At 40.4% G+C, this 20,751-nt stretch overlaps 1 protein-coding gene across 4 annotated transcripts in view; it reads right to left on the reverse strand.

Annotated features, from left to right (window-relative positions):
* Positions 1-14,196: 14,196 nt before the first annotated feature.
* GPR180 (G protein-coupled receptor 180) overlaps positions 14,197-20,751 on the reverse strand; it is a 28,206-nt gene continuing 21,651 nt past the window's right edge. For all 4 annotated transcript variants that reach the window (XM_061630106.1, XM_061630105.1, XM_061630107.1 and 1 more), the window contains 4 exons: positions 19,619-19,776; positions 16,735-16,926; positions 16,172-16,249; positions 14,197-15,465 (listed from right to left, as the gene is read on the reverse strand). In XM_061630106.1, coding sequence (XP_061486090.1) covers positions 15,307-15,465; positions 16,172-16,249; positions 16,735-16,926; positions 19,619-19,776 — 587 coding nt within the window. In that variant the 3' untranslated portion in view covers positions 14,197-15,306. The remainder of the gene's footprint in view (positions 15,466-16,171; positions 16,250-16,734; positions 16,927-19,618; positions 19,777-20,751) is intronic.

Genomic DNA, 20,751 nt, shown 5'->3' on the forward strand with positions numbered 1-20,751 from the left:
TGAAGCGAAGGGGAGGGGAGGAGGGGCTGCTCGCCCACCCGTGCCCCGAGCACCAGCCCTAAATACCCACCTGGTCTCTTCCCCACAAACTGGCATAGTGCAAAGTGGCTCCTCCTCCTCCTCCCCCCCACAAAGAGAGGGGCAGGAGCACCATAGCGCCCCTTCTCTTCCCTTGCTGCCCCCACCCGGCTCGTAAAGTAAAATAGCGAGTAAACGGAGCGCATAACTGATTTAAAGGACTGAGGGAGGGAAATTGCTGGGGGGAAAGTGGGGGAAAGGAAGGCTAGAGCGACCAGAAGTTAGTTTGTCAGCAGCAGGAAACAAAATGATGCCCATAGGCAGTGCAAGGGGTGGAGTAAGGGAGGATCTCAAAAACAGTGAAGAAAAGCTAATACACGGTAGGTGCGTACCAAAGCGGGTGCGGATTTTCAAAGCAAATTTGGGTTTTTAGTGCATTGATTTAATCCAGATTTAAAGGCAATAGCAGCTGAATGCACTCGTGTTGGCAAAAAGTCATGTAAACAGTCCAAATTTAAAGGATCTGCAAAAAGCACCAGATCCACATTACACCGGCATCTGATCAGGCCCGTTGTTTGTAATCTGATAGCCTTTACAGGATTCCTAATAGGCATTTGCAGGTCTCTGATAGGTTGCATTGTGTGAGGCTGTCTAGAATACTGCCTGCAGAATTCTGAAGAGCTGTGCGATTTGTCTGGTTTTTCATTAAAGCAGAGCAATATAGAACTTTTTAAAAAATACAAATGAAGCTTTTAATTTTTTTTAAAAAATCCCCTCTGTGTTATACTTTAAAAAAAAATCCTGAGCTCTTCAGTGCTTCACAAGCAGCATTTTCGACAGCCTCACTTCTTGCAAAGTCCATGGGCAGAGCAATTATACAGGGAAGTATAGAGTTGTGGTTTTGTGGAGGCCCTGACCAACTTGAGGGGATTATTGACATCACACTTTGACTCAGGGCGAGGGAAGACACCCTTCAAATCACCCTGAATCACCTTGTTATACATACAGCCGATGCATACTTCTAGTTTTCAGCTATAAGAGCAGCAAATTCCTCATTCCAGTGAATGAAGTATTCATACATAATTGATCAAAGAACTTTCAAAATTTTTATCGCTTCTATTCATTGTTTTCCCAAGCCTGTAATCTAAATCTCCACTTTTATAACAAATATTTCCTATTTCTACCATGATTCCCATTATAGTGCACTGCAGTACATGAATAATGTCAAGATGAAACCTGCTTGCTACTGCTTCCAAGAAGGAAAACTAGTTCTGTCAAGAATGTACAGTTCATGTCAGTTCTATGATCTATTTTGCTATTCACTTCTGCCCACATTGAATATGGCAGAGGTAATCAGAAGCCAAACTAGAGACTGAGCCAGCAGCTGGGATTAGCAGTAGAGCTGTCCAGCAGAATCTAGAGCTGGGTTAGGTAGGCCATGTGAGAAGCTTCGTAACTGTTTTGCACCATCAACTACTAGGCACCACCACCTCTTCCTGAAGCTAGATAGAATCTATTCCAAAGCATGTGCTAGTGCTTGCTTTCTTCCTCCTAAGTAGGCCTGAGCAAGCAGCTTTGGGCTGCTGAATGGGCATTGTATCTCCAGCATCTACTCTGGTACAGGGCTTACTTACTTCTATCCCTATGGTCACTAGAGTGATGGTATAGAGTCTGGAGCTGTTTGGGGACATTGGATCCCTAGGGGCCACAACCTCGTGGAGCAAATGTAATCTGGATGATATTCTCAGGCTGTCCCTCAGGGCAATAACTCCCCATGGTTCTTGTCTGAGCTGAACTCATAATGAAGTCCTCCTCCTCTTTGGAGGTTCAAGGCCTGGGCATGTCCTGTCATCTAGTCAAAACGTTATGTGTTTGTTGCTTATTCTATGTTTTGGGCAAACATAATAAACATGTATTCAGATTTTAGAATGAATATACACCTCCATTGCATGATTTTATGGATCTCTGTTACCCAATATATCTTTTAAGTTTTAAAGATGTGTTGGTTTGGTTATAAATGCTGTATATAATTCCCTCTAATACCGTACTTGTATGGTCATGCTTATGTGTTTGTAAGTGAAATGGTGCCACTTAAAAAAATCTACAAATACAGGGGACTCTTGAGGTACACAGAAGTATATTTAGTTTATAAAACAAAACAAAATAGCCCAACAATGACCTATAAAATGGTAAGGACAATTGAGCCATGAAATGTTGAGTGTGTTAGCTACAGGTGTGTGTGGATGTGAGGAGGAGTACGGTGGGAAAGATAGTGAATTGATCTGTTCAAGTCCCAAAAAGCTTATGGTAAGTATCCTGGATGTGTTGATTAGGGTTAGTGGGATGTATGCAAGAAAATAAGTTAAGTACAAGCTCACATTATACAAATACTGATATCACTAGGAAAATGACTTGGGAAACATATTTAATTGGACCCAAACTGATAACACCACAAACTGAGGCTAGGCAATAACAGTTGATCATAATTGGCATTATACTGCCCATGGCTGGTTTGCACACAACTACAGACTTCAGGCACAGAGAAATATGAAAAGACCCACATGGCTGCTTCATTTGCGTACAGCTACAAAGAAATGTGACCAGATTACCTAAAAAATAATTCCCATATGGCTGTCACTGTGTCTGAAGGGCACCTGTGTGAAGATACTGAGTATGACAGGAAAATATTGGTGAGGGGCTATACTTTCCTAAGATGCTTTAGGCAAACTGAACAAAAACTATGGCAAGCTTGCTTCATTTTTTCATAAAAAGCATTTGCTGCCAAAGATAAATAGCATGTACTACCGTGAAAACACACAGAAAGAGGGGAGCTCCTCACATCAGAAGCTGCAGCAGTTTTGCTTTTCTGAAGATTTATGGATTCTAAACTTTCACACAATACACAAATGTGTAATAATTTCATAGTGAGAGAAACATATGCCATGGTATTAAACCCCCCTTCACTCTATGAGAAAGTTTCAGGGTGGAGGAAAGGAAAAGGGACATCCTTTCCCCTTTGTACCCTCCAGAAATCCCCCCTTGATATGCAACAGTCTTTAAGGGGGGAGGGGAAGGTTGGGGAACTTGTGCCTCCAATGACAGTCGTGGATCCAGAAGAACCCCAAAGCTGCACACCTACTGCTTCAGGAGAAATGTGACCCCATCCAGAACATGATGCATCCCACACATCGTTTCTAAGAGGCCATGCACTAACAGTGCCTCTGTTTTATCTGGATTAAGCTTCAGTCAATTGGCTCTCATCCAATCCATTACTGCAGCCATACATCAGTTGAGGACATCCCCTTCCACACCTGCTTGAGATCTAAAGGCATCAAGGTTCCAGTGGATGCAAGCAACCTTATTTTCAAAATGTTTTTTTAACAAATCACAGTGGACCACTCTTGGTTCCAGAACCTCCCTTGGACCAGCATTTAAAAGGCTCCCAACAAGATTAATAGAATCAGAGAACAGTAGAGCTGGAAGGGGCCTATAAGGCCATCAAGCCCAACTCCATGCTCAATGCAGGAATCTAAGTTAAAGCATACCTAACAGATATGTAGTACTGCTGAGTCAAATATCCTCCATCTTATAACTATGCATTTGGTTTCTTTTTCCTAGGTATAGAACTTTGCACTTATCTTTGTTAAATTTCATTCTGTTGTTTTCAGCCCAATGCTCCAGCCTATCAAGATCACTTTGAATTTTGTTTCTGTCTTCCAGGGTATTGGCTATCTCTCCCAATTTTGTAGAATTTGCATATTTGATAAGCATTCCTTGCATCTCCTCATCCAAATCATCAATAAAAATGTTGAAGAGCACTGGGCCCAGGACTGAGCCATGATGTACCCTGCTTATAACCTCCACACAGTTTGAGAAGGAACCATTGATAAGCATTCTTTGATGTGGCCAACTGTGGATCCACCTGATAGTTGTTCCATCCAGTCCAAATTTAGCTAGTTTGCTAATCAGAATATGGGGCACTTTTTCAAACGTTTAGCTGAAATCAAGATATATTATGTCCACAGCATTCCCACAGTCTACTAAGAAGGTTACCCAATCAAAAATGAGATAAGATTAGCCTGGCAGGATTTGTTCTTGACAAATTCATGTTGGATTCTAGTAATCACTACTTTGCTTTCAAGGTGCTTACTGATTGACCACTTTATAATCTGCTCCAGATTTTCCCAGGGATTGGTGTCAAACTGACTGGCCAATAGCTCTCAGGTTCCCACTTTTTGTCCTTTTTGAAGATAGGGACAACATTAATAATTCTCCAGTTATCCAGCATTTTGTCCATCCTCCATGATTTAGAAAAGATAATGGACAGTGGTTCTGAGACTTCTTCAGCCAGCTCCTTCATTACTCTAGGATGCAATTCATTGAGCTCTTGAGATTTGAACTCATTCAAAGTGATTAGGTATTCCTTGACCATTTGTCTATCAATCTCAAGCTGCATTCCTGCCCCTTCAACATGTACTTCATGTTTGCCAGGAGGGTCAACTTCCTGAAAAGACTCCTCTGGATGGCATAAAGTGGATGTAATGGAGACAGCAAAGTAGTTCTTCACCATCTTCACTACCACTGAGTAGGGTCAATAATGAATGCTTAGATGAATGTTTGGTTGCATTCATCTGGAGTTTTTCTCTACTTGGGCTGAAGCCATCTCCCACCTTGCTTCATCACCCTTAACTCCAGGGAGTACCACAGAGCTGACCAGGCTCTACCAAGTGGGAGAGGATGCTCAAGCGTGAATGTGTCAATGGTCTACATCATGTGCATGTTCTGTGTTAATTCTATCTGCTAGAAAATCTTCCAGAACTGTCTGGAAATCTATTGGATCCATCAGCCTCCGGGGCAGACCATTCCCTGCAGAGGAAGAAAGCCCCTGAAAGCTTAAATTTCACCAGAAGATTAGAGATTATTTGATGATGACAAGGGACTGATGGTAAAATCCTCCACTCTCAGATCATCCTCTTCCTATCCAGCTGAGAAAACCAGTTTCAGAGTGTGACAGCCACATGAATTGGGTTGATATGTTGGGAGAGCCCCATAGTTGTCATGGTGTTCATGAAGTCTTGATTAATTCCAGTAGGCACAATCTACAGTAAATAAGGCATTATTAATTGCCATTTAGTTCTGTGGAACTTAAATTTTGTTTATTCATGTATGAACTTAAGGATCATCTTTCCAAACAAATATCAAGGGTAGTATACAAGGAATAAAAAAAGATTAAAAACTAGAATAAATATATACTGAATAAATTACTTTAAAATAAGCTGAAATGCCTACTGTTTACATCATGATGATGTGGTGATGATAATAATAATAATAATCTAAAGCATAACATATAAGAGAATGAATAATAAAAGCCTAAAAGACCTCATGAAGATAAACACAAAAATGCAATAGTACAAGCCCCAAAAGTACCAGCCTATAGTCAAAATTAATTTGGCAAAATGCCCATTGATTAAAATAGGATTTGAGGATGTTTAATGTTCTTTAGATTATGTCCTTTTGCTGAAACCCAAAATTTATGCATGCTTGATTGAACATATGAATCTCTTGCATACATAGGCTGCTCCCATTCATTCCAATGGGTGGAGACAGCTCTACGTGCAAAGAAGAATGTTCATGCAGATCAGCCTGCTGCTTTCAACTGAATGGGGAACCCAAAGTAGGCAGGAGATTCACTTGAATCTATCTGTATTCCTTTACTCAGATTATTGAATCAGTGTGTTATATGTTTAAGAACCATCACTGAAGCTCCCCACTTAAATATTTCTTGATGCAAAATTAGTGGGTAGATCAGATAATATTTCCAAAGACATCTTGTGTGCTGGTATCTGTGAAGAAAGACACACATTTGGGATGGAAGTGCAGCTCTTCAGTGTCTTGGTAAATGCCATCAATTCACATTAGTGCACCAGGGCTCCGTGCAAGCCTAAGGAGGCCCATGTGTGTATATGAACACACACCCAAGTCAGATACTCATATCTGGATATACAGTACCTAGAAATCCATGAGACTAGCCCAAAAGTTGCAGCATTTTCTGTTTTCTGGGTAGAAATAACCCACACAAGACTCTACCTAGCTGCTCTCAATTCTCTAGCATTTTAGATTAAATCCAGTCTCTCTCATACCCTTATCTTACTGCCATTTTATCTGAATATGTTTATTTAAAAGTCACCCACTGACCTTCACTATTCTTGTGCAGCTCTTTCCCTAATACTCAAATACAGGTTTCAGCTTTGAGTAGCACCTTTAGTGTATGCTTGGTAGAAAGCCTCCTGTGTCTCTGAAAAGTGCTTGCAGTGTGTGTACAGCAGGCACTTTTCAAAGTAAAATATATCTGTTCAATTTTTTAATGTTTCAAAATACCCAAAGCAGTAAAATCTCATAATTGACTAATCACTTGCCAATTTTTTTCTTTTTTAATCTAATCTATTTTAATTTATCACGGTGCCAAAATGCAAATAAAACTGATATGCTTCCAAGCTGCTTTTTTATTTCTTCTACAACACAATTTAAGGTATTAATAATTTGGGGAAAACATTTTTTTTTTCAAATAAGAACATTCCTATTTGTATGCTTGAATGTTGTTTTGCAAGTTTCAGCCTGAAGCAAAGGTTCATGTTGAGGGAGCTGAATGGAAGTCTTTTGTAAATATTGATCCACCTTTGACTACGATGTATGTTTTCAGCTCATGGATTGAAATTCATAACTCAGTTGTCTTAAACAGAATCACATGCCCAAGAGATGTTTGTTAAATGACTTACTATCCTGATGGCCCTTTCAGCTCTACCTACCACATCAAACAAGCCAATGGATAGCCTCCTGAGATTGCCTGTTTGCATAGTTTTCCCTGGTGAGCTTTCTTATTGTACCATGAAATACTCATTAGCCAGCCTAAACACACTCTTCAGCACTTTATCCTGAAGTGGAAAACATGATTTAAGTAAGCCACTACAATAAATCTTGCCACCATTTTGTTTGTATTATTTAGTGCTCTGTGTACAATTCAGGTTGGCCAGTTTCGTGCTTTAAATTAGTCTAGCTCATGGATTTAAATACAGCTATTCTATCAATGTACGGATCTATCTACTATCTATCTATTAATCCCCCCCACACTCTTTCAGAATCTTATGAATCTGCAGTCTTTTGAAATATTTGGCTTCTCCTCTCTTTCATGACCTCCCTGCCACTCCGGAATTTAGATATATAGAGTTTTTCACAGACAGAAGGCAGCAATGATATTCTTGTATCTCAAGATGGCAGCAATCTAGAGACCCAAAACTAGGATGGGAATAGTTTGGACCTCCTTGATTACTTCCCCAGGTATTTCTTGAATGCTTATTATTTGAAGCTGTAAGATCGAAATTATTTCCAGATTGGGGACGACTCAATTTTTTCACGCTCTTAAGTCTCGGCCTACCAAGGCTTTAGCATTGATGCTGCTGCTAATGAGTGGGCAGCAACAATATCCTTAGCTTTGTGCAGTTTAGGCCTGACATGCCAGCGTTGGTCAATGATGTCATCAGCACACATTAGTTAACTTGGTTTCAGTGCAAGCCTAATGAGGACCACTTTGCAGGAAATTAGGGCAGGCATGAGCTGACTGAACAATTGCAAAATGAGCAGATCCCTGGAAGTCCTTTGTGAGAGGATTCCTGGGCCAAGCAGGCTCTCCCCTTCCTTTTTTGTATCAACCTCCTTAGCCCCCCTGGATGTACCCTCTTAAAAATACACATGCACATGTACATGACATCACACCACATCACAATCACCCAATGGTGTGTCCAAAGTGGGCACACTGTCACAATGAAAGCATTTGGGATTTATTTACAGAAGGTTATCTTGTAAAAATTGCTGCTGTGGGAGTTGACCACTGAATTCACCACTGAAATAAGGGTAATCCTACAATTCATCAGTTCTGTCCAGGAATAGATAAAATATCCACGTGAAATATAGTCTCTGGAACTGAATGCAACATCATGCACAAAAACAGTGAGGGAGAAAGGCTGCAATCAAGTAATGTTGCCTTGATAATAGAACCCTGGTGGTGCCTAAGTGCCCCTGGAGAAGGCTGTCTTCAACTGAAACGTGTTGGGTTTTTCTGTATTTTATAAGGAATATACATCTGATAAAACAAATTTTAAATGATATAGTCTAATACCGAAAAATGCCACTTTGAGGCCTCCCCTTCATTATGTATTCAAGTGGAACAGAAGCATAATTACAGTTATTTGATTTATATCCCGCCCTTCCTCCCAGCAGGAGCCCAGTTGGGCTGATAGGGACAACTGCTGCAGAACTGGTCATGTTATATATTTAAACTTATTTAAATAATATTAACTTTTTCATTTTGGAACAATTAGACACTTTCTAAGGCAGCAGATTTTGCCAGGAGGCTTAGCAAAGGCAGTGGGCCAGATAAAGGAGCAACTTTGCAGCCTTTCATTTTTGTACCTACAGTCCTTAACACCATAAATTGGATAGTGCAGGATGGGGGAAGAAATACTTTTAAACCGATTTCGGACAGGTACTGCACTGTCTGGAAAGGAGCATCCAGCAGTGGTTCTAGCTGGTTTGTTTTTTGCACCACAGCTTTCCTAAGTGGATGTACTTTAAAGCTGTGACCAGCAGGAAAAGTCCATCTGAGCAGTGAGAACATGAAATTTCAGCAACGGTACTCTTAGGTACACAACCATTCTTGAGTTGCTCCAGATTTTATCAGTCACCCCTCTTAAAGTTTAGTCCAGGGATTATTCCAATTTGATATTTTAACTTTTTACCTATTGATATTACAGGTTTGGTATAACAATAGTTTCATCACATGGTACACAAATATATAGGAGCATTCAGGCCTCGAGGCCAGGGAATATCTACACTCTTCAAGGCTGATTATAACCTTGAGGGTGCCAAGGTTTTCTGGCAAAATGAAGATCTGCTGTATATGCCCAAATTTGAAGCTCTTTGTTAGTCAGACAATGCTGGCGTTACACACCTGATTCAAGCTTCCTGTCTTCTTGCAGCACCTTATGAATTGGATTTTGCGTACTAATTTGTCATGTGCACATGGGAACAGCAGTGGTAGGGACACCTGCTGCAGGAATCATGTGGACGGGGATACAAACTGGGCCTTGAGAGGTCATGTAATATATTTGCAGCTGTAACACTGTACCTTAAAGCAATTTGATACTTTCTTCTGTATGTACTTCATGGCCACTTTTTGTAGCTAATGAAGCAAGCCTGTTGGCTATGAAAGCTCATGCCACAATTGTGGTTCTGGCACTTGTCTGGGTTTGATGGTTGCATTATGCTGTGTTAAGTTGTACTATGCTGCACTATTATTGGGTTTGGTAGTTTTGATAATGTTGGATAAATAATGAAGGACTTGATTAACTGAAAAGAATTATGAAGAAGTTTTAAATGATATTTTATTCTTTTGTATTTTGATATAGTTGTAAACTGCCTTGGGAACAATTTTATTTTTGAAAAGCGGTATATAAATTTATTAAATAAATAAACGTCCTTTTTTTGTACAAATGTAATCAAATTAAAGAAACAAGCAAAACTGCATATATTTATTGCTTTATATACTTTATTTTTCTACTCTTTCCCGTCACTGGGAGTGCTAAGGAACTCTGTAGACTCCTTAAGCACGTGCACATACACATGCATGTACATTCTCTCTCTTTCAAACACAATTGACAACCAATCCTACTGAAACTTGCTTTTGATTAGAACATTTTATCCAGCATCATCCACACTCATTCAAATTTGACTTTGCTGCCTTACGTGCTTGAAACTTTTAAAAAATAAAACCAAAGCTGAGATTCTGTGCTTGTACAGAATCATGGAGTATACTTTGTCCTGCCCTTTCTCAACCCTTCTAGGCCTGTGATTCTACAAATACTGAAAGCATGACAACTGAGGCAAAAGGTGGGATGTATGTGTGACTGAGAGTGCATCAGAGTGTGGAGGTCGTTCAGTGCATCACTGATGCAAAATGGGTATTGATAATGGCCAGCATTTTTCAAGATTGTACTTTCGGAGAATTGCAAAGAGAACTAAATTGTGTCATGGTGCCTTAGACACACTGCACCATTAGTTTATTATTCCCCCCCTATATTTATATACCTAGAGTATGTGTATTTAAAGTCCTCACTCTGTCCTCTATTTGTTTCCCCTTCCTTCCTTTGTTGTCCTCATTTTATTTTATTTAGATTGTACAACTTTTTGGTCAGGGACTTGTTTTATTTTATATACAGTGCCTGATGGTTGTATAGCACCTGATATATTAATACATGATAATAAAAATAATAATTGATATGTCAGTTTTGTGTGCTTTTTCTTACCAAATGGAACTTCTATCATGTAAGATGACAACTGGCACAATTCTTGACTTTGTATATAAGTGTTTTGCATGAAAGGAAACCCAGATTTATGATCTCTTGTATTGTTTGTGCCAAAAAGTACCCTTTCTACTCTGAATATGCACACAGAGATAAACACAGTTTTAACCAACAACAGTTACATGGTTCCCAGAGAATTGCAAAAATTAATTTTGCAGTCATTTTGTTGTTGGAATGAAATTACTGTACATGATTTCAGTCTTTCCAGCCTCAACCTGCTATTCTTGTCCTGAATTACAAAGAGGAACCAGTGAATATTGTAATGAACAACTTTGTCATGTTGCCATTTGACTCAGTCAGAGGGAAATATGTGGCATCTCTAAACTGAAATGAAATCCTGGGACTGATTCTCAAAGCACTCTGTACCTGGAAGCCCTATTAGCTTTAGCAAGGCTTGTGCTGAAGCAGAGCTTTTGAAGACTAGACTGTCTAATTTTCAAGGCTGCATTCCTAAAATTATATTCAAGCTTGTACAGTTTCAGGATTGCAGCCTCAGGCTTCCATGGCACATTCTCCCCCACCCCCCAAACAAGTACTTTGAGGATAAGGCTACCATAGTTGTATTCCCTATTACTGCTAGTCCTGTGTGAAGCGGGGAGTGGGATGGAGGATAAGTGGGATGTATTAGTTTTTTTGTATGTTCTCCTTTCTTCTGGCAATTGGATCAACAGCATGAGTATCGCCTTGGAGCAAGTAGGAAGAGCAAATAAACATGAATCAATCAGCTTTCATGGCTGCCTTCTGACACAGTCTGATGTCTGTTAACTCAGAACAAACAATAGCAGAGTGGGAAGGGCCTATAAGGCCATTGAGTCCAAACCTCCTTGAAGAGTGCTATCTATCTTTGCGTGGTCTTTTCTTCTCAAGGCTAAATGTGCCCAGTTCTTATTTTTATTTATTTATTATTTATTTATTTATTTATTTATTTATTAAATTTATATACCGCCCGACTAGCAATAGCTCTCTGGGCGGTGAACATAGAAATACAAAGCATAAAAAATACAATAAATAACACAATATGATACAAAATAACATAATCTAAATCAATGCAGTAACATTTTAAATTTAAATCAATTTAGATTAAAATGCTTCGGAGAATAAAAAGGTTTTAACCTGGCGCCGCAAGGAAAGCAGCATCGGCGCCAGGCGCACTTCCTTGGGGAGACCGTTCCACAGGTTGGGGGCCACCACTGAGAAGGCCCTAGATCTTGTCATCACCCTCCGGGCATCCCTATGGGTTGGAACCCAGAGGAGGGCCTTCACAGCTGAACGTAGTGTACGGGCGGGTTCATATCAGAAGAGGTGTTCTGCAAGGTAACGTGGTCCCGCACCGTATAAGACTTTATTGGTTAATACCAACACTTTGAATCTAGCCCGGAAACATATTGGCAGCCAGTGCAGGCGGGCCAGGACAGGTGTTATATGCTCAGACCGCTTTGTTGTTGTTAGCAGTCTGGCTGCCGCGGTTTGCACTAGCTGTAGCTTCCGAACTGTCTTCAGAGGTAGCCCTACATAGAGCGCATTGCAGTAATCCAAACGCGAGGTTACCAGAGCATGTACCACTGATGTAAGGTCCTCTTTACTCAAATAGGGACGTAGCTGGGCTACCAACCGAAGTTGGTAGAACGCATTCCGTGCCACCGAGGCTACTTGAGCCTCAAGTAAAAGGGAAGAGTCTAGGAGGACTCCCAGACTACAAACCCGTTCCTTTAGGGGGAGTGTAACCCCATCCAGGACAGGGCATATATCCACCATCCGATCAGAGAACCCGTCCACCAACAGCATCTCAGTCTTATCTGGATTGAGCTTCAGTTTGTTAACTCTCATCCAGTCCATTATCGCGGCCAGGCAGCAGTTCAGCACATCGACAGCCTCACCTGAAGAAGATGAAAAGGAGAAGTAGAGCTGCGTGTCATCAGCATACTGATGACAACGCACTCCAAAGCTCCTGATGACCTCACCCAACGGCTTCATGTAGATATTAAAAAGCAAGGGGGACAGAACTGACCCCTGCGGGACCCCATATTGGAGAACCCACGGTGTCGAGCAATGTTCCCCGAGCACTACCTTCTGGAGACGGCCCACCAAGTAGGAGCGGAACCACTGCCAAGCAGTACCTCCAACTCCCAACTCCCCGAGCCTCTCCAGAAGGATAGCATGGTCGATGGTATCAAAAGCCGCTGAGAGATCAAGGAGAATCAACAGAGTCACACTCCGTCTCTCTCCCGACATAGGTCATCATACAGGGCGACCAAGGCTGTCTCTGTGCCAAAACCAGGCCTAAAACCCGATTGAAATGGATCTAGATAATCGGTTTCATCCAATAGCGCCGGGAGCTGGCCAGCAACCACTCGTTCTAAGACCTTGCCCAGGAATGGAACATTCGCGACTGGCCTGTAGCTGTTAAGATTGTCTGGGTCCAAGGAAGGCTTTTTCAGAAGTGGTCTCACTGGTAAACTTATATACCGCCCCATAGCCGAAGCTCTCTGGGCGGTGCACAAGACCAACATCAAAATACAATAAACGCATATTAACAATTTAAAACACATTAAAAGATTTAAAATTTGTAAGAGATAAAACAGTTCCAACACATGCTAAAACATATTAAAATGCCTGGGCGAAGAGGAAAGTTTTAACCTGGCGCCGGAAAGATAAAAGTGTTGGCGTCAGGCGTATCTCCTCAGGGAGATTGTTCCATAAGTCAGGGGCCACCACTGAAAAGGCCCTTTTTCTTGTTGCCACCCTCCGAGCTTCCCTATGAGTAGGCACTCGGAGGAGGGTCTTCGATGCTGAGCGTAGTGTACGGGTAGGTTCATATCGGGGGAGGCGTTCCATCAGGTCCTGTGGTCCTGTGCCGTGTAAGGCTTTGTAGGTTAGAACCAGCACTTTGAACCGGGCCTGGAAACATATAGGCAGCCAATGCAAGCGGACCAGAATCGGTGTGATATGTTCGGACCATCTGGTCCCCGTTAACAGTCTGGCCGCTGCATTCTGTACGAGCTGCAGTTTCCGAACCGTCTTCAAAGGCAGCCCCACATAGAGCGCTTTCAGTCTCTCCTCACAGGGCTTTGTTTCCAGTCTCCTGATCATCCTTGCTACCCTCCTCTGAACTCGTTCCAGTTTGTCTGCATCCTTCTTAAAGTGTGGTGTCCAGAATTGGATGCAGTACTCAAGATGAGGCCTAAGCAATGCCAAATGGAGGGCAATTTTGAAACTATACTTCTGTTAATGCTGCCTAAAATAGCATTTCCCATTTTTCCAGCCACATTGCACTTTTGGCTCATATTCAGCTTGTGACCAACAATTCCAAGATCCTTCTTGCATGTAGTATTGCTGAGCCAAGTACCCCCCATGTGATAATTGTGGATGTGGTTTCTTTTTCCTAGGTGCAGAACTTTGCACTTATCCCTGTTAAATTTCATTCTGTTGTTTTCAGCCCAATGCTCCAGCCCATCAAGATCACTTTGAATTTTGTTTCTGTCTTCCAGGGTATTAGGTATCCTGCCCAATTTTGTATCATCTGCAAATTTGATAAGCATTCCCTTCACCTCCCCATCCAAGTCATTAATAAAAATGTTGAACAGCACTGGGCCCAGGACCGAGCTCTGCAGTACCCCACTACTTATCTTCTCCCAGTTTGAGAAGGAACCATTGATGTGAACAAACTGAAGTACATTATTAAAACTAGCTTCAACACTAGCTTCACAGTTCCTCTAAGACATGAGTTACAAGCATGATTTAATAAAATATTACAGTACAGAAATTACTTAACAGGAATGTTTATTTTATGTAGCAAAAATTGTTCATATGATTTCAATCTTGAGCAATAAATAGGCACTTCAATAAGAGTATGTATTTACAATGGTAGTCTGAATGCTAGGCATCATTTAAAGAGCGCTTTACTACAATGGGTGGGAGATGGCAACTACTTAGAACCCAATGCCAACATGGATTATAACAAATCCAGTGAGTATTTTGTTTTTCAATTATTCATAGGAAATTTAATCCTGATTAAGTATCCTTGGGCAGGAATTCATGGGTAGTTGATGACTGAAACTAACATTTATTTGAAATGCTTCTGTTAATTTAATCTGTGAATATGGCTTAATTATGATTGAATCCTCAATGTGAGAGTAATGAATTATATCAGGATTAAAATTCTAGTACTGCATCACATATTCCATTTCCTCCCCTCAGTTTAGGGGATGCTAGCCTGCTGTTTTTATTACTTTAACGTTGCAATGTTTTTTTAAAAAAAGACCACTCAGGATAATCCATTACCCTTATGCTCTTGTAACATTTGTCACAAATATGGAATGAAAAAAGCAACTGGTAATCAAGCTGAAATTTGAACTACGTCCAAATCTCAAAGGCAAGAGAGCATTTTTTTCTTTTCAAAAACACAAATAATGAGAGCTAGTTTGCTGTAAACATTTTACACTGGTTTCCTGGAACTATTACAATTTTCAAGTCATTTTAAATTTCTGCACAACTTGCACTGTTTCAAAGCAATTTAAACCAATATACTATTTTAATTGCAAAAGCGGTTTGTGTGATCTCTTTAAGCTTGTTGTTACTGAAATTTGGATCCAGCTCTAATATTAGATGAGGCAGTTTCAGAGTGAAAACACTGAGGTTAAGGATATTCTTTGTTTTCATCCAAGATAGCAAGATCAATATATCTGCTTTGCCACTATTTTTGATAAAATTTGCTTCAGGCCAATACTTGTTCAGATCCTGCAACATTGTAATTCTGTATTTTGATTGTTTAATTTTTTCCAGAAAAACCTCTATAGTGGATTTACTGCTGAAAATAGCTGCACAGTTTTCAAGTATTTATTGCACATTTGTCAAGGAATCTCCCAGATGCATATCAGAAGTGATGCCGACTTTTATGTCCAGATGCTACAGTTAGTGGCAGTGTCACCGAGGAGAGGGAGGACACTTCCCAATACAGACTATGGGAAACAAAGAGCCGGTAGAGGAGGACCATGGAGAACAACTGGCAGAGGATGACACCTATGGTAATTATCTAAAATAATAAAGAAATAGAGAACAAATAAGTGAGCTTATATATATATATATATATATATATATATATATATATATATATATATATATATATATATATATATATAAATATATATATATATAAAAAGAATAGGACATTCACTGTATTACTCATGAAATTTACTGGATCAAATTTGATGCAAGTTTGGAAGTTCACTTTGGGATTGTCAGATCTCTTAAAACAATCTCCTGTAGTCTAAAAGATACCTCTAAGGTAGCAATTCTCAAGCTGCCTTCACACATTATGTGAAAGAGCAACATGGATAGAAAGGGCTTGTGCTTCTGACTATGTACAGATCCTCCAGGCCCCGCCATCCATACTTTGTAGGCTTCCCTGGATCCTGGGACCCAGTGCAATTAGACTTCCAGGATCTGGGCAAGTCTATGCAGACTCTCCTCCCTCAAATATCCACATGGATGGTGGGGCAAGGGGAGCTGTTGTGTTGGGGGTACAGAATGAGTCCCACAACTCCCTTTCATCCACGTTGATCCTTCATGCGAATAACAAGTGAAGGGGATACAGTACCCCGCAGAAAAGAAACATAATAGATTCAGAAATGCCCTTTACTCACAAAAGTTCTGTCTTCCAGAGCCCAAATGGATCATGCATACATTTAAGCCTTCATTCTGTAACTGACACTCAGTTTTATTTTGTTGTATATACCTACCTTCTCTCGCTGATAATCTCTAAACATCAGAGATATGGATACAAGACTTGGATGACACAAAAACCACAGAAGACAGCCCTGAAAGAAAATAAAAATAAAAATTATTATTAGCTATTCCCATCTGTCAGACCCAAAGGTTAGTCGACCTTTAGTTCGACTTTAGTTTTATATTTCCATTTTTATTTCACTAATCAAAACTCAACATTCTGTAACTTGCCAACTGCTTTTTTTATATCAGGCCATAGAAAATTATGAGAGTCTTGATGTACAACATCACACCTTGCTTAATCAAACTTTTACAGAAAAATTCTATGTATGTTTACTCAGACGTTACTCTCATTGTGTTCCACAGGTTTTGATTCCACATAAGTATTACTAGAAATGTAGCCCACAGACTGCAATAATGTATACAATTTCTGAGAAACAAGCCCTATTAAACACAGCAAGAACTTATTTGTGAGTCAGAATTGCGCCATTAAAATTTTATTTTCCCTCCAAACTAGTCATTGCTGAGTCAGTAGGACTCCAGAAAAATGTATCAGGTTTCTATGTAATGCACATACTTTTGTGAAAGTGACATAGAATTCTCTTTTCAGTGTACTTCTCTCAATTCGGATGATCTGGTAAAGTCCACAGCCCAGTGACAGAGCTAGGCAAATTCTCAAGCCAATAAGTAGTCCACCTGCTAAATTTTGGTGCAGGTGGTAGCTGTGGTGATTGGTATCTTCAAACTGCTCCCAAATTAGTAAAATACTCTGCAATAGAACAAACAACCCATTTAAAAGTCAGAAAATACCCAAGAGGAATTTTTTCAAATAACTTTGTATAAATAAAAAATATGATGGGCCCATATTATTAGCCATGGGGGAAGACAGGAGGGGTGGAGTAATACTCACTCATTCTTCAGTAAAACAGAGATTCTAGTTAGCAAGAATTGCTTCTTTTTAAAAAAAAAATGAAGTGAGGTGATCGGGGTGAACAAAAGTCACATCCCTCTTCAGGTACTCTATTTTGGATTGATGTGAACAATGCTTGTTTGCCTTAATAATAGGGTCTCAATGCACTGCAGGTTCTATCCATTGGCAGTATCACAAATGCTTATATTAGGTGCATGGGCTTTTAAACCTTTGAGTAAGGAATAAACAAGTATTTGCTTCGAAGTCATGTGACTCCACATGTTGGGGAAGGAACACTTGTGACTATTCAGCTTGTTTGCTAAAAATGATATAATTTTCAATGAACATCAATTACATATTTGAAGAAATGGCAGATGTCTATAACGCCTGGTGCCAACTAAGAGCCACACATCACCACAGATTTCTCAAAGGCATTTGGCTGACAGATGGGCATTCAGAAGAAAAATGAACACATCAATGCATGAAACAGAGATGGCCAACACAGTGACTTGCAAAACTAACCAGACCCCTGACCAATGCTCTCATATTACTGAATTACAAATGGTACATTGTAATTTCGTTCTGTATGATATTTTATTTTGAAACACTGAAACTCAAAATCAGTTATTGTAAGATGACATTGGTTTTATGTTGGGAAATGTTTGTAAGAAACATTAAAAAAATGAAACATGTTGTTTGCATAAGTATACAACCCCCCACATTAATATTTGGTAGAGCCACCTTTTGCTGCAATAACAGCTTTCAGTGTTTTCGGGTAGGTATGTACCAGCTTTGCACACAGTGTCTGAGGGATTTTGGCCCATTCTTCTTGGCAGATTCGCTCCAGGTTGTTCAGGTTGGTTGGATGTCACTTTTGGACAGCATTTTTCAAAGAGCGCCACAGATTCTCAATGGGATTGAGATCAGGACTTTGAGTGGGCCACTGTAGGACATTCACCTTTTTGTTCTTGAGCCACTCCAATGTTGCTTTGGCCTTGTGCTTGGGATCATTGTCCTGCTGAAAAGTGAATTTTCTCCCAAGCTTCAGTTTTTTAGTGGACTGAAGCAGGTTCTCTTGCTGTATTGGCCTGTATTTTGCTCCATCCACTCTTCCTTCAATTTTAACAAGATGCCCAGTCCCTGCTGATGAGAAGCATCCCCACAACATGATGCTTCCACCACCATACTTCATTGTAGGGATGATGTGTCTTGAGGCACGGGCAGTGTTACGTTTGCGCCACACATAGTGCTTTGCGTTTTGACCAAAAAGCTCCATCTTGGTCTCATCTGACCACAAAATCTTTTCCCACATTGCAGCTGGGGCACTCTCATGCTTTCTGGCAAACTCCAGACATGCTTTCAGATGGTACTTTTTGAGTAACAGCTTCTTTCTTGCCACTCTCCCATACAGGCTAGTGTTATGCAGAGCTCTTGATATGATTGACTGATGCACCATTACTCCAGTCCCAGCCACTGAACTCTGTAGCTCTTTCAAAGTGATTGTTGGCCTCTCTGTGGCTTCTCTCACAAGGTTCCTTGTCCGAGCGCTGAGTTTTGAGGGATGGCCTTTTCTTGGCAGTGCCTGGGTGGTGTGATGCAGCTTCTACTTCCTGATTATTGATCCAACTGTGCTCACTGGGATATCCAAACACCTGGATATTATTTTGTACCCTTTTCCTAATCTATGCATTTGTATTACATTATCTCTCACTTCTGTAGAATGCTGTTTGGTCTTCATTTCCCTTCAGATCCACAGCCTGATCAACGAACCTAACAGTGGGCTTTTTATCCTGACAATGTGACAGCAACTTTAATGGTTCACAGGTGGAGGCCAATGGTAAAGTATTTGTGTCCTCAATAGGCCAATTTCTTTCATCTGTGTAAACTGGGAGATTCCATAGCACAGAGGTTGAATACTTATGCAGGCAACATGTTTCAGTTTCTTACAAACATTTGCCATGCTGGCTGGGGCTTTTAGTCCAGCAACATTGGAAGGGGAGACCACTGGCTACCTCTGCCTTAAGACAACAAAGTAAGTTCATGGCGAAGAAGAGATCCCATTTCACGCTTTTAGCTGATACTAGTGTTTTAGTGTAGCTAAAAGGGGGGAATTTTAGCGATGGATTACTACCCTAACATACTTAACCATCAGTAAGTATTTAGAAAATGTGCAGGTACTCAGGGCTAGTATATTTTCAGGAGCTATTACACTAAATCATCTGCCAATATGCAACAGCAATTCTGAAGATTTTTTCAATCATCTATATAACTAAATCAATTTGCTGACTAAAGGGTGGATACCTTTTAACAGCATTCCCAAAAGTATAGACAGCCTTTTCTCTTCAGGCAGGAATTCATTACAAGCATTATTTGCTTATTAAATTTTCTCAATTGTATGTTTTTCTATGTTTTTAACTACATGTAGTTCTATTGGTAAGCCGCCCTGAGATCCAGTTTGGAAAAAGGGCGGGGTAAAAATAAAGTTTCAATTTCAATTCAATTTCAAATAAACACTTTTGCAATAAATAAAACACACAGCACAAAAACAGACCTGTGTGACCACAACAGTGATTGCAATGGCAGTGGATGTGGGAGTGGAATCCCACTGGAGAGGTTTACTCTGAGATTTCTTCATTCTGCCTATTGTCCACCCCATACACAAGCTGAGCAGTAGATATAGCATCTGCATCTGAGAGATTATGTCGCACACTAAGGGAAAGAAGGTTAACACAATTAAATTGTCTTAATCAAGGCACTAAGAAAAAACGCTATATAAAATGGCCTTGTGCAGGGCTTTAATTCTGCAGAACATACGTAAGAGGTCAGATTATTGTTGTAAACCCTTCAATATAACTAGCTGGAAGATCTAGTCTAGGTAAATAGGAAGCTTACTGAATATTAACCATGCATTCTGACCAGCACTCTTGTCATACTTAAATTCATTTCAATTTTGTTCATTAGCGTCCCAGTACAAAGGCTTGTATCCGATGCAGTGCTAAGTAACAATTCCATCAGTGCAAGGATTTATGCTTGCACAATAGGACTCCCCCCCCTTACCCTCCCTGTGCTCCCCCTAAATCTGTTCTGGGGTTTCTCCTAACCCTTCAGAGCAGATTTGGGAAAGGTGCAGGGAGGGGGAGGAGAAGAGAGGGGGCAAGTCCTGTTGTGCAAGTGTTAATCTTTGCTTTGATGGGACTGTTATTTAGTGTTTCTTTGGATACAAGTCTAAACTTCCTGTACATGTGGCTTTTTCCTCCCAAAGTTGCAAGTCAACATTTAGAACCTTGGTTGCACAGAACGTCCTCTTGCAGAGAAATATGGTTTCTTCATCTCTACCAGCTTTGCTCAACCTTGGGCTTACCAGATGTGGATGGACTATAATTCCTATCACCTGACCACTGGCCATGCTGGCTGGGGATGATGGTGGTTATAGTCCAGCACCAAATGGACAGAGACAGGGCTAGCCTTGCTGCTGGGGGACAGCCTTACATGGGGGTAGAGGCTTTTAAAAATCTTTTTGGAGCACTTACACCTGCTCCATACAAAATGAGCACAATAGGAAGAAGGAAAAATATTTTTTAAATGAAGAGAGGCAAAATGGTGCAGGGCAGGGCAATACTTTCATTCCCCTGTTTCCTCTTCTTCCTCTTAAGAGTCTTTACACACCATATGTCCAGGGTTGGT

Source organism: Rhineura floridana, chromosome 5 (assembly GCF_030035675.1).
Source record: "Rhineura floridana isolate rRhiFlo1 chromosome 5, rRhiFlo1.hap2, whole genome shotgun sequence".
Classification (NCBI taxonomy): Eukaryota; Metazoa; Chordata; class Lepidosauria; order Squamata; family Rhineuridae; genus Rhineura; species Rhineura floridana.